Source organism: Setaria viridis, chromosome 2, assembly GCF_005286985.2.
Source record: "Setaria viridis chromosome 2, Setaria_viridis_v4.0, whole genome shotgun sequence".
Taxonomy (NCBI): Eukaryota; Viridiplantae; Streptophyta; class Magnoliopsida; order Poales; family Poaceae; genus Setaria; species Setaria viridis.
This window is the reverse complement of record NC_048264.2, coordinates 45,771,147-45,785,520: the sequence shown is the minus strand read 5'-3', so window position 1 is coordinate 45,785,520 and position 14,374 is coordinate 45,771,147. Positions and strand designations below refer to the sequence as shown.

The following is a 14,374-nucleotide window of genomic DNA, read 5'->3' as shown; positions in this document are numbered from 1 at the left end:
GACTACAGCGATTAAAAGCGGACAGGTGGTAGTCGGGGACTGGCGTAGGTGGTTACTATGCAGCTTGATCTCACCGCCCAATGGGAAAGTGCACACCGCACAGCCAATTTGCGCAAATCACTTATGCCACATTGCGGGAGCCAACGCACAGCTGGAGGCAATATGGACACGATACGTTTCAAGCTACGTTGGCTCGGAATGGTTGCGTCGCGCAAAGGCAGTTCTAAATTTCAAAACTAAAATGATCTTTGCTTTTCAAAACTAATTGAACCATGTTATTATGTTCTAGAATTACTAATGTATAAGATATTAAGTTTATATGAAAGGTGTTATAAGAATTGGAAGTATGGTAGAGCTGGAGGCGTGTTTTCATTACTCCTCACATGTTTTTTTTTGAAATATCATCTGCATATTTTGTTGGTAGAGAGCTTCGAGATAGAGTTGGACAGTCCAACTTAGACTTTGTAGGATATTTCATAATCCCCATCAATTCACAATGAGGAAATGAGTTTATCCAAACAAGAGTTTAATGGTGATTAAGCAAGCGCTTCTATTGGATGCAGTTGGTCCAACCAAAAACAATGATTATTTGCATAGTACATGTAATAAAAGGATGATGCAAATCAAGAAAAACATCGTGTGAAATAATAAGAGAAAAGAAAGTTTTAGCCTACGCTATTTCATAAAAAGCAAAAAATGTGATAAGAATGTAAACATGACAATGGATGTAACTCTCAATTTAGATAGTGTAGTGCCCTGCGTCAAATGTAGAGGTTAACCCCTCATACCACATGCTAAAAGGTTGTGCTTCGTGTAGTCTAGAAATGACACTATCAAATCCCACCTCTACCCCACACCACACCATGCTTCTTTAGAGCTAAAGTAAACCTTTTTACTTGACACGTCATATAAATCATTACGGGTGCAAATTGGTGTTCATAAGAAATCATCACCAATCCTTTGAGTTCAGTATTAGTATAAGTAATTTTTCTACTAGTCGGTGTCTTGATGGTGATTGTTAGAAATCAATTGATATCTTTATGAATTATGACATATTAAGTACCATTTTATCATATAATCAACCTTTGATTGAGATGGATGCTTGGTTCTTTTTTAGGGTATGCACCACTTGACTTGTAATCTGCTGAGTTGGCTTTTCTAATTTGGTGATCCAACAATGCAACCGTGTGTATACAAAGCTATGTAGAACTATTGTAGATAATTGTTGGCGCTAGGCATTAAGTAGACCACATCTAAGAAAAGTAGACCGCAACCAAATTCAGCCTGAACACATAAAACTAGCACTTTGGGCGTATATATTGTTGCATAAAAGTATAAAACTATATGAGAGAGTGTAAGATATTATCCATCCATCTCCAGTTATAACTTAAAGAACAACAATTAACTCTCAGATCACCTCGAGACTAAAGCCTAGTTTGAGTAAGGAACATCTACATGTATCAACATCTCCACGAACATAACTTCCTTTAGACTTAATCCGGACAAAGCCTTCCACTCAGCAAAATAACCATATGACCGATCCCAAAATCTGAAAATAGGTCCAAATAAAGATATATCAATTGACTATCAAAGTATGATGCGTCAAATAGGCATCAGAAGCTCAAAAATAGATATTAAAATATCAGTAGGAACTCGAAATGCCATAATGGCTAATGTCGGTATGTATTGTGATTTGTTAAGCGCTAGGCCTATGTAGCACCTTTACTGGTGGTTCCAAAAGGTAAATCACAAATCACTAACTAGTACTTCTATAGGCCCTTCATCAATAAATGATATGCCGTTGAAGTATAAATTCTTCGTTTTTGCTAAACATGTTCAAATTAAGTGTAAATAGTAAGAAGCATATCGCAAGAAACAAGTTTATCCATTCACTTCACCTGATCTTTTGGCCAATTTTCAATTCTATCAATACTTCATGCCAAGATGAATTAAATTTCCATATCAGGCAGACATGTCATTAGTATCTCCTAAAGCTTGAAATCACGACAAAATACTGCAATTGATACAATATATCACTGTTAGCAGGCAAAAGGAAGTGGACGGGTTACACCTAAAGGATGCCTATAGGAATATCAAACCATCTATTGTTAAGTGTTGCGCTTGCACTAGCAAACAGTGCTGCGCTTGCACTAGCAAATGGCATCTTGGTTAGTTCATCGGATAGCAAAGATGGCCAAAACTGATTCTAGCTTATTCAATGACCAAGTCACAAAATAACATCAATAACTGATACCGGAACATCACAATATATAATGTAAGCATGACAATATATCAGATGAATCAACTAATAATTTAGTCCCAACTCCACACAAATTTTTCTATCAATGCCTCGAAATGATGGTGAATTAAGAAAAGGATCATTGATTATCAATGCACATCCATGGAAAATGCATTTATCTGACATGATGTGATATCACAACTTGGTCGGCCTTGCAGTTGTAGAACAAGGCGCGTAGGCTACGTCCACGAACATGGCGACACCCACGGTGTTACTCGTGGCACCATTGTCCACCTTGTCCTCGCCCTCGTCCTCCTCGACTGGGCGGGAGTCGGAGGGCGCGTTGACAGCGATGAGGACATCATCCATGTTGTCCCCATCCTCGTCTTCATCCTCCTCGGTGACGACAACGTCTGCAATATCTCCCGCGCCCTCATCCCCATCCATGGTGCGGACGACGCCTAGTACGGCGACCGAGGTCGCTACTTTCTTAGCAGCGGGACTCACCGCTTTCTCAGTAGCGGCAGCCTCCGCCCTCTCAGTGGCGTAGCGCTCCTCCACCTTCCGGGTCAACTCCCTAAGGATCCTCTCCGCCTCGAGGTTATGAAGATGTTCCTCTCCGACGAGATCAACGGCCTTAGCGGAGAGCGCCTCGTCTATCCGGAATCGGGGCATTCTTCATTCTTGCCCTGCTTTGCCCCATGCTCGGAGGTGAACTCAAGGGCTTGGTCGTCGTCGCGCGTAGAGAAGCTCCTTACTACTCTCCCTATGGTTGCGAGCCAGCTGGGGTCACCTTGTAGGTCAGTGCTACGGTGGAGGTGGTGATTAGGGCTAGAGTGATTACAAGTTGACGGACAGATGGCAAGCGGGGACTGGCGGACTTGGAGGTTAACGAAGCAAGCATCAACATAATTGCAAGTCCCGTATTTATCGGGGCGCAGCTTGGCCCCACTGTCCAGTGAGAAAGCACACGCTGCATGACCGTTTTGTGCAAATCACCCATGCCACATTGTGGGAGCCAGTGCACAGCTGGAGGTGGCATGGACATGACACGTTTCGAGCTACGTTGGCTTGGATTGGTTGCGCTGCGCAAAGGCAGTCCTAAATATGATCTTTGTTTTTTCAAAACTAATCGAACCATATTATTATGTTCTAGAAAATTTTTAAGATATTAATGTATATGGAAGGTGTTATAAGAATTGGAAGTACGGTAGAGTTGTGGAGGCGTGTTGTCATTGCTCCTCACGCGTTTTTTTCAAAATATCATCTGCATATTTTGTTGCTAGAGAGCTTCAAGATAGAGTTGGACAGTCCAACTTAGACTTTGTATGGATATTTCATAATCCCCGTCAATTTATAGTGAGGAAATGAGTGTATCCAAACAAGAGTTTAATGATGATTAAACATGCGCTCCTATTAGATGCGATTGGTCTAACTAAAAATAATGATTATTTGCACGGTACATGTAATAAAAGGATGATGCAAATCAAGAAAAACATCGTGGGAGGAAAATAATATGAGAAAAAAGAGTTTTGCCTATGCTATTTCATAAATAGCAAAAAATGTGGCAATAATTTAAACATGACGATGGATGCAATTCTCAATTCTAGATAGACATGTAGCGTTAAGAGACAACATAGTGTAATGCTCCGCGTCAAATATTGAACTTAACCCCTGTAAAGCTTGCTAAAAGGTCAAGTTTTGTGTAGTCTAGAATTAGAAATGACTCTCAAATCACACCTCTACCCCATAGGGCCATACCACACCATGCTTATCTATAGCTAAAGTAAGAGCATACTTGGTTTGCTCCCAATTTTTGCCCAGCCAAAATGAGGGCATGCCAAAATCAAGGCATACCAAAACTAGGGTAAGAAATTTAGGTATTCACTTGGTTTAGTATACTTTTTTCCTTCAAGAGGTTTCTAATATCTTGCCATGATTTGGCTAAAAACATTGGTGTGCAATTTTTTTTGACCGAAGTCAGTAAACCTATTTTTTAATATTTTTTATTCCAGGTTTGTTTAATTCGCTCTCACATGGAGTCGAACTCTGGTCTGTTGGATGCTACTCAGGTGCTTTAACTACTATGCTAGAGGCCCTTTCACAGTGTACCGAATTCTTAGTAATGAACCAACTGATAATCAAACTTTTTAAGCATGATAATTTGGTTGGGCAAATATTGGAACCCAACCACTCAGCTCTAGACCCTTTCACTTGACACAATCATATAAATCATTTTATACGGAGTATCATTTTATTAGGACATCCACCTTTGGTTAGAATGGAACGCTTGTTTTTTTTTTGAGGGTACGCACTGGTTGGCATTGCAGTATGCCGAGTTGGCTTTACTTATTGATCTAGCCATACAAGTAGAATTATTGTAGATAATTGTTGGCGCGGGCATTAACGCTTGTGACTATGCCAGGTACATCCGGCGGCGCACGAGTAATGGCAGCTTGTTTGCGGCCAGGTCGGCGCGGCATCTCCAACTCGAGTCTCGTCCCGGGCCGACTGGCCTAGTCGGCAAGTCTCGCAAGGCAACGGCCCCAACCCTCCCAACCCCCAAGCCGCTTTTATTACCCACTAACCCACCCAAAGTCCCAAACCCAACCCGGACCAAACAAAACCAAACACCACCACCTCCTCGTCTTCCTCCCTCCCCCCGTCTCGTCATCGCATCATTTCCTCCCCAAAATTCCCCCAAATCGATCTCCCCCACACCCCGAATCCCCACGCCGCCGCGTCGGAATCCGGCGCGCCCCGCCCCGATCCGTCCGATCCGTGCCGAATCGCTGCCGCTCGGGGCGGAACCCTAGCCTGATCTTGACCCCCGCCGATGGGCGCCGGCCGTGTCTGCCGAGGCGGCCCGTCCTCCTCCCCCGCCGGCGCCGCCGCGGGGCGGCCGTTCCCGCCGGTCGCCGCGTCCTCCTCCTCCGCCTCCCCTTCCTCGGCCCCCTCCGAGACGGCGTCCACGTCGGTGACCAAGACGGTGAACGGGTCGCACCACTTCAAGATCGACGGCTACTCCCTCTCCAAGGGTATCGGCGTGGGGAAGTACATCGCCTCCGAGTCCTTCTCCGTGGGGGGATTCGACTGGGCGATCTACTTCTATCCCGACGGGAAGAGCGGGGAGGACGGCGCCGCCTACGTCTCGCTCTTCATAGCCCTCGCCAGCGAGGGCACAGATGTGCGCGCGCTCTTCGAGCTCACGCTCGTCGACCAGAGCGGCAAGGGGCAGGACAAGGTGCACACCCACTTTGGGAGGTCCCTCGAGAGCGGCCCCTACACCCTCAAGTACCGCGGCAGCATGTGGTGAGTCTTCCTGAGCCTGTGCATGTGTTATATGGGGTTGCATGCCGCATAGATTTGTGGTGTCTGGGGAAGTGAACTGGCCTGTTGAATTGCAGTTTGCTAATTTGATCATTCTCTTGAGTAGGAACTGCTATATGCGCTCTAGGATGCATGTCACATGTGCATGTTGGTGAAACGTGGTTGTATGTTGGAAATTTGAGAGATGTTGATGTACATGGTAGGCTGGTAGCCCTTCTAGGTTTATCAGTCAATTTGTGTTTTTAGGTACTAGTGTCTGGTAGCCCTTCTAGGTACTAGATTAGTAGATTTGCCACTCTATTTGTGTTTAGTATGTTCTTAGGTGAATTCTTCTTATTTTTAATGCCCCAAAATTCCAAACTGAGTGGCTGTCTTTTATCCTGAATGATTGCTATCCGATTAGTTACTTTTGTTCATTACGATAAATGGCTTGGTTGTTTGGTTCGCTGGAAAATTGTAGTGGATTCAGTTTGTTGAGATAATTCTACGGGCTTTGATCATTTAGTTGTATCTATAGGCATGGTTCTGCATGTTTGTTGATGGTTTCGAATTCGATTTGCTGTGCCTGCAATTGGCTAGTTGGCTTCATATCATGAGTTGTTTGATTGCTCTATGAGGGCGCTTGCTTCTGACACTTTGGTTTGTGGATATACAGTGTCTTAACTGGTCTAGATGCACAACCTATTATCTGTTTTTGCCTTGTTATTTTGTGATTCAATGGGGCGACAAGTGGTGTAGAGTTATGTTGGAACCACTGCATGTGTATCTGGTTCTCAAATTGTTATTAGTTGGGCCATATGTTTTGATTTGATGATTCTGGATTAAGAAAAGGACCATGCTTCCAGTTCTGTTTGAAATTGCCTTAGATTGAATAGCTTTAGGATAATTTGTTTATTTTGACATCATTAATGCAATTGCTTGAGCCATGTATTTTTCAGAATTTTTGAGTTTGGGGCAAAGAAAGACATGGTTGGGTGCTTGAGCCATGTATATCTGTCACAAATTGTTGCTTTCTCATTGCTAACATGCAGTTTTTGATGTTTGTGGTGCTAATGTGCACTTTTGTAATGTCTGTATCAAAATATGAGGGCTACTCTGCGAACATTTTGTCGGATGAGATTGCCTTTGTAGTTATGTGATTCTTGGTTTCTTAAATTGCTTGCACCTTCTGTCCTTATATTTGGCATTCAGCGTTGGAATCTTACTTTACTGATGAGATATAAGTTAGTTCTACATATACAAGGCAATGATCAATTGAGACAACACATAAGACATTACTTTTATTTTCAGTTTTTTATGTGCAGATCATTGATCTCGTGGTAGTTCCTTGATTGCGCATTATTTCATCTGCTATCCTGTTTAACTGTCTGCGTGGCTGTTTTATGGCCTCTTTTCTGGGTTATTCTTTCTGTTCCCTAGTTATGGAAAGTAACTTATCTTTATGTGCATGCAGGGGCTACAAGCGTTTCTTCAAACGATCTGCCCTGGAAACATCAGACTATCTTAAAGATGATTGCCTTTTAGTGAACTGCACTGTTGGTGTTGTGCAATCACACACTGAAGGACCAAAGATATACACAATACCAGTACCGCCATCCAACATGGCTCAACATATTGGTCAGCTGCTGACAAGTGGAAAGAGAACTGACATCACATTCGAAGTTGATGGAGAGATGTTTCCTGCCCACAAGGTTGTTCTTTCAGCCCGGTCTCCGGTATTCAGGGCACAACTTTTTGGTCCCATGAAAGATAAGAATATGAAGTGCATAAAGATCGAAGACATGGAGGCTCCAGTATTCAAGGTAATCCCCTTCGCTCCTTGTTTTGTTACATGTTTTTTGTGCTGTCTATTTTCTTTGGTTTTGTACTGTCATGTCTCGAGATAATCTCTCCGAGCTACTATGATTCCATGATATTTGTTTAAAAAAATCCACACATATTGCTATTAACAGCATATAATATAAATGACCAGAACATAGACATGGTTTAACTATGCCAACTTGTAGAATTCTTAAATCAGTACTCAAGCAAGCAAAGGCTTTCCTTATATTGCCTTTGGAATGTCTGAGAAAGTAAATAAAGTAGAACACGCTGCTGATGTTCTGTTTGATGATTGCTTACTGAAGTTGCATGTTGGCCACCATTTTTAGGATATTTCAGTGATGCAATATATGCTACTAGCAAGCATTTCTCAGTTTCACTTAATAGCTATAGCAAAGGGGTCAAGCTCATCTAGTGTTACTTGATCCCATTGTATGATTCATTGTTGATGGGTTCCTTGTATGTTCACTAAGCTTTACATTCCCTTTGTCCCTCAGAAGCATGTTGTACTTGGTTTCCTTGCTTGTCAACATGTAGCAACTTACTCAATCTGAATTACTACACATTGAATTTTGCAGGCTTTACTCCATTTCATGTATTGGGATGAGTTGCCGGATATTGAAGAGCTTACTGGTGTAAATACAACTTGGGTGTCCACCTTGATGGCTCAGCATTTACTTGCTGCTGCGGACCGTTATGCATTGGAGAGACTAAAGTTGCTCTGTGAACTTAAGCTGTGTGAAGATGTTGCTATAAATACAGTTGCCAACACTTTGGCGCTGGCTGAACAGCACCACTGTTACCAGCTAAAAACTGTTTGCTTGAAATTCGTGGCTCTGCCTGAGAATTTGAAAGGTAAGTACCAATTTTCCAAATCTTGACTTATTTTACATTGATTTCTCATGGAAGCTGTTGGCTCTAGAAGGTTAAATTGAGGATGTACCTGTCTTAGTTGCTATGTAGTTTTATGAGCAGATGAATAGCCATCCTTATTCTAGGATCACATTCATGTGGTGCGCTGAAAAATAAACTGTAGCAATATATTATTGCCTGTCTGCACTGGTCTTGGAAATATTAGGCATAACACTATATTGGAGATTGGAGAGGCCTATGATGCATCAACAACTGGTTATATATTACACTGTTTTCAGGATTAGGCACCTTTGCCGCATGTTACATCCAATTTCTTAGTTTGGTGCTGATGAATGCAGCGATATGTCAGGCATGCTGCATGCATCACAGTTTTCATGAGCACAGAAGTTTGATTATAATTTGTTAAGGCTTCAAATAGGGTTTCAATTTTCTAGCTTCTTATTACCTGTGGGAGTCCCACTGCCACAGCACCTTTTAGTACTCCTTGGGCTAGTCTCTCATTGCTTTTGTGCATTAAACTGAGGAACACATTTGTTTGCTAGTATGATGGCCGGTCATAATTGGTAAAGATTTTAAGCCAGTTTGCTTGAATTGTGCTACTTCTGAATTTTTTTATTTCATAGGAAACCATGGTGCATTATTTTTAGTTCTATCAACCAGTCAGCCAATTTTGGTCTGCTCGTAAATTGTGGGATGGTGTTTCACTGGAGCTCAAGACAATTTGAGGACAGCTTGTCAGAAAACATCTTATTTTATTAGTCATAATCAAGTGTTCCTTTCTTACTTTTGGCTGACTAGTTACTGATTATATCATTTGTTATGTGCAATGTTTGCTGCAAAATAATAATTAGAACTTTACACCCTGCAGCATACGTTTCAGTACCATCTTTCAAAAGTCAAAATTTTATGCACTTTGTTGCTTGTAATGTTTTTAGTTGCTGTGAAGTGTGAACACACATCATGGAAACTGATATTCTAGTATTGGATAGATGCATGTTATGTCATTGACATATCACCTTAATGATGGACCGTAAATAGTTACTTTGATTTGATATGTCAACATCTGCTTAACCATGTTTATTTTTTTGTAGCTGTCATGCAAACCGATGGGTTTGATTATTTGCAGCAAAGCTGCCCATCTCTTCTGACCGAGCTTCTCGAGTATGTGGCCAAGGTAGGAGAGCACGCTGTCACTCCCTGCTTGTATTCAACTGAAGTCCTTGATGGTGGCGATGCCAATGGAAGACGCGTGAAACCAAGAATCTAATGGCTGCCCAGATGAGACTAGAAGAGGAGTTCCTTGTTTCTTTTTCATTGTAAAGTGTTTCCTACATCGGTGCTTTTGTGGTGCCATATCATGAATGCTTAGCGTGTGTGTTTGTGTGTGTTGTGACTTCCATCCCTCTTCCTGGCCCTATTGCTTCTACTGTGGAGCGAGCTATGGCTAATATATATCCTACTGACTCGTGTACTCCAATTGTATTGCTATGAAGCACAGTTGCTTTGCAGCTAGTGATCATAAGTTGCACACAGGTGGCATGGCAAAGCTGGTCTGGCGCAAGGTTTGATCGAGTGGGAATGACGGCGCAGAATGTTCTTTTCACAGAAGTTTTCACCTTGTGCTAGTCCAGATTTGTCGATTCGTAGTCGTCTGTATTTAACTATTGACTGTATTCAATTGAAATGATGAAATGCAATGAAATGTATCTGTGGAGTCATGATTGGACTTTAACTTGCATACTCTGAACTGTTTTTATCCTTTCACCTCTGATAGTCCGAGATCTGAATAGCTTTTGCGATATCCTTGTGATTTGTGACAGGAAATTGGATGATGAAACGACAGTTGGCAAAACACTTAAAACACTAGCCTCCTGAAACTTCGTTGCAGTTGCACCTTCGTGGTTTTCTGTCCTTCAGCTCGTCATTCTTTCTAAAAATTGGCCTCTGGATACTTGTTTTGTAACCCTTCTTATCGTTACTGACTTATGAGGTGGTTTTTTGCAATTAAGCTCGAAGAAGAGAGGATCCAGGCACTTGGTGGCACTTGGTTAGGCAAATCTGCCGTTAACAGTCGGAACGTCTCCAAACCTGCTCTCTCTCTCCAAACCCCGAACCCAACTGCCTGCTTTGCTTGCTCTGCACTCCGCCACCGCCAATTCTCCACAGTACAGAGCCCTTCCACTGCGATCCCGAGCGAGAAACCAAGCAGCCAGGTATTCTCCCGAATCCGGGGCGGCGAATCGCTCCAGCGGGTGCAGTAACGGTGCTCCGGATCTCGTCGGGTGACGGCCGCCGCCACCATGATGAGCGGCAGCGCCCCTCCGCCGCCCTCGCTTCCTGCCGGGGTACTATTCTCTCTCCCATCTCATCTCTCTTCTCTCTCTCTCTCTCTCTCTCTCTCTAGATCCGGTCATATGCCTGTCAGTTTGGGGGGTGCTTCGAACCGGGCGCCCCCTGTGCCGTCTGATCCACGATATTCTGTCATATATAAGATTAATTTGGTTCCAATTTCCCAGTGTGTTCGTGTGCTCTTCTCTGCAGCTTAGTTACTTTGCTAGATGATGGCTAGCGGCGGAATTATGGTCGAAAATTACGGAACGCCTTTGCGTTTGTCACTGATTAGATGCGGCGTGTTTCACAAATGCAGAGTGGGAGCTTCTTCAGAGGATACACGAAGCTGTGCAAGGGCCTCGCCGTCATATTGCTCCTCGTGCACCTTGTAGTACAGCTGTTCCCGTCGGCTGTAGCCTATCTCGCGCTTATTCCCGCAAGGTAGAATCTCAGACCTCCAAGGCATTGGGATTCTGTACCCAGCAAGATCTTTTACTAGCTGCTTGGCTCCTAGTTTGCCCTAGATCTGTTTCGTAGTTACCTCTGTTTTGATTTTCCACTGGATGACTTAAAGTTGTTTCATAATTACCCTCTGAGGTGTGCCAATACTGACTGTTAATGAGAGCTACTAATATTGGTAACCAGCACATCCATTTGGAATGCAGGTTAAAGATGCTGAGTTATTGTAATGATAACGATTAGTCAGTGTGTTAGATTAAAGACATGTTGGTCTCACGGTCTCACCACTAGATTGTATTCAGCATTTCATCTGGTGCCCATAGAAAAATGTTTTAAACTATGAAGATATTCTCTAAAGAAAGAATCACTAAACCAAATGTGAAATGTTGATTTTTCAGCAGTTTCATTTTTTCAAAACTATTTTTTTTTCTGCAGGACGATCCCTTTTGCTTGGAACCTGATAACTGCTGGCTATGTGGAGCAAACAATTCCGGGGGTAATTTATTTCATCCTATCATTTATCCAGAGGCCAGCGCACCTAATTCTGAACTTATTTACCTCATAACCGTCCTTACGCTCAGTCCTTTACTTTTTATCTAAAGATGACTAGTGGAACTAAATTCACCTGAAATGACATTGTTTCCATGGCCATATTTCACTTTTTTGTGAAAGGGAAGTACATCCAAATCCTATAAATGAGCTAATGGCACTTTTAGATAGGTTTCTATCACCAGAAGCAGCTAGCCCGAAACTCTTAATGACCTGGATGAGCTAATGACACTTTTAGATAGGTTTCTATCACTATAGTACAATTTGTTTGTGTATACTTGTTTGGATGTAACCATATATCACTCAAACTAGGAGAAACACTGACTTAATTTGCTTCCAGCTTTCTCTTGTTATAGGATGGTGGACATATAGGATGGTTCTTGTTAGTTGTTACTGAGAATTCTTCTAGATGTTCATTGTAAACTTGAATGTCATCTTAGGGACTGCTGTCTTTTTTTATAGCTGTTTTGCCTTGGAGTGTTTGATCTGCCATTTGCTGTTTGTGTGTTAAATGAAGTATATCATCACATTTGTGGATTCAACTTCTGGTCATAATTTTCAAGTATTATAAACTTGTTTACAACTATATCATTTTTTTCAAGAGCTCTCTCAAACTCACACGCTCAATACTCTTCCAGGTGATTGTTAGCATCATTGGTCTTCTCTTGTTTGGGAAGCTGTTAGAGCCTTTATGGGGTTCAAAAGAATTATCAAAGTTCATCTTTATTGTCAACTTTTCAACTTCAGCGTGTGTCTTCATAACTGCTATCGTGCTGTACTATATAACTCAGCAAGAGATCTACCTGTAAGTACTGTATTTCTCTACAAGCTTATGAGCATGTTGTTTGATGTTTCATATTAAGTCCTACTTTAGTGTTCTTACTGTCTGATTTTTCAGCTATACTCCTCTTTCTGGATTCTATGGAGTTCTTTCAGGATTGTTGGTGGGCATCAAACAGCTTTTACCAGATCAAGAACTTAACCTTTTCGTGCTAAAGATCAAGGCAAAGGTCTGTTTCTTCAATCCTCAATGAATAACTCTAGTTTCCATTCTATCATTATTGTTCGCTAACAATCTTTTTTTTCTGGGTATTCAGTGGATTCCATCTCTTGTTGCACTGATCTCAATTGCTGTAAGCTTCTTTGTAAAGGACTTGATGTCTTATCTCCCAGTTTTGCTGTTTGGCATTTATATGAGTTGGATTTACCTGCGGTACTTCCAAAAGAGACTTGAGACAGGCATGAAAGGAGACCCAAGTGAGGAGTTCTCTTTCTCAAGCTTCTTCCCTGAATTTCTAAGGTAGTACATTTTCCCTTTATAGAAGCTCTAAGCTATTTTGCACTGAAGCATCTCCTGACAAATTTATTGGAACATGCAGACCAATTCTGGACCCAATAGCATCTATATTCCATAGGCTCCTTTGTGGAAGATCCGAAAGATCTGACGCTAGGGGACAAACATTAGATACCTCGCCATTACCTGGTTCCGATTCGATTGAGGCAAACAGGAGGAGGTTAGCTTTTGTGGCTCTCTGCAGTTTTATCAGTGCATAATTTTTGCCCGCTTGTAATTTTTTCCTGCTCATACGATTTTGTCCACACACAGTCCTTAAATGCGAGCAACACCCATCATATTGCTTCCATTGCACTGCTTTTTTCACTAAGTAGCATTTCTGGAGTATGCTGCTACCATTCACATCTGGTTTCAAGTCATGATACTGCATTCTACCTCATGGATTCTGTACACTACATAGTTGCAGTTGCAAGTTGGTGAACTAGAGTGGAGTCACCATTTGCTCCCTCTGACTGTTATATTTAGTTTTAGTTCTATTGTTGCATTAGCTTGTAGCTCCAGTTGGTGGTTTAATATGATACAACTCTGTTGCCTGTTGCTTGTTTCACAAAGCACTATTCAGTCTGTCAAAAGATTGTTTATCTCATTGCAGAGAGAGGGGTCAACGGGCGCTGGAACAAAGATTAGCTGAGAAGCTGGCTGCTGTCAGAAGTTCGGAGGGCACGTCGCTGGATGCTGCTGATAAAGTTTGAGTCTTCTATACAACGAGCTGTGCAGTTTCTGAATTCCTGGCAATGCGTGTCCATGTGATTTCCTGAAGGACAGAATCACAGAAGGAATGAAGAACATGTATTTACCTTCAGCAGCCCAGGCCTCATCATGGTTTATTGTCAGCAATCGATTTTTCCCATGGTTTCTCTGTAATCAACGAATGATGCACTAAGCACTGTACCTAGCATGGCCATGGTGACTCGAGAATGTGATGTTCCATAGGACAAGAATGCTTCTATGTTCTTTAATTTGCTGTTTGTTTTTAAGTATTGAGGTTGATAGTAGTTCACAGGAACCAGATTATGTACGGATGTTTTTAGAGCATTGTATGGCAGTTCTAAGCTCAAGAGAACTGTAGCCTTCACTTGTCATTTCCACCCTAGTAACATGGGAGGTGCACCGTGCAGGCTTGTCCATTGAGCTTGCCCGCTTGTTAGTTTTGGTTTAGGACTTGCACAAATTGACTAGGAATTTTATGATTCAAGGATTCACCACCAAGTATCACGATCAAGAGTTCCCTGTAGGATTCTCCAAAAAAGTTATAGTTTGCTATTTAAAATGTTGATTTTTACCCTTTCGCAGCAAGATGAAAAGGCTATAAACTAGTTTAGGATCGTCACGATCCTACAGGTCATCGAGAAAAAAAATTAAAATTACAAGTGCTATTGGGCACCTCTAGCCTTCAATCCTAGGCTTCTTGCTCTCTT

General features: G+C 42.1%; 2 protein-coding genes across 2 annotated transcripts; both read left to right on the top strand.

Moving 5' to 3' along the window:
- Nucleotides 1–4,845: 4,845 nt before the first annotated feature.
- LOC117842460 (BTB/POZ and MATH domain-containing protein 1) lies at nt 4,846–9,995 on the top strand. The gene is made up of 4 exons (XM_034722924.2): nt 4,846–5,551; nt 7,023–7,371; nt 7,969–8,245; nt 9,355–9,995. Exons 1-4 carry the CDS (start codon nt 5,076–5,078, stop codon nt 9,528–9,530), a joined length of 1,278 nt encoding a protein of 425 aa, XP_034578815.1. The 5' UTR covers nt 4,846–5,075; the 3' UTR covers nt 9,531–9,995.
- A 318-nt stretch (nt 9,996–10,313) lies between these two features.
- LOC117842461 (rhomboid-like protein 19) lies at nt 10,314–14,031 on the top strand. The gene is made up of 8 exons (XM_034722925.2): nt 10,314–10,608; nt 10,911–11,035; nt 11,489–11,549; nt 12,241–12,407; nt 12,501–12,612; nt 12,700–12,902; nt 12,982–13,116; nt 13,549–14,031. Exons 1-8 carry the CDS (start codon nt 10,564–10,566, stop codon nt 13,646–13,648), a joined length of 948 nt encoding a protein of 315 aa, XP_034578816.1. The 5' UTR covers nt 10,314–10,563; the 3' UTR covers nt 13,649–14,031.
- The last annotated feature ends 343 nt before the right edge of the window (nt 14,032–14,374 follow it).

Excerpts from the sequence above, each read along its gene's own strand:
- LOC117842461 (XM_034722925.2), top strand. The coding sequence starts at position 10,564 with ATGATGAGCGGCAGCGCCCCTCCGCCGCCCTCGCTTCCTGCCGGG. Across the intron at positions 12,613-12,699 it reads TGCTAAAGATCAAGGCAAAG|TGGATTCCATCTCTTGTTGC; the intron begins GTCTGTTTCTTC and ends CTGGGTATTCAG. Across the intron at positions 12,903-12,981 it reads TTCTTCCCTGAATTTCTAAG|ACCAATTCTGGACCCAATAG; the intron begins GTAGTACATTTT and ends TGGAACATGCAG.
- LOC117842460 (XM_034722924.2), top strand. The coding sequence starts at position 5,076 with ATGGGCGCCGGCCGTGTCTGCCGAGGCGGCCCGTCCTCCTCCCCCGCC. Across the intron at positions 5,552-7,022 it reads AAGTACCGCGGCAGCATGTG|GGGCTACAAGCGTTTCTTCA; the intron begins GTGAGTCTTCCT and ends ATGTGCATGCAG. Across the intron at positions 8,246-9,354 it reads TCTGCCTGAGAATTTGAAAG|CTGTCATGCAAACCGATGGG; the intron begins GTAAGTACCAAT and ends ATTTTTTTGTAG.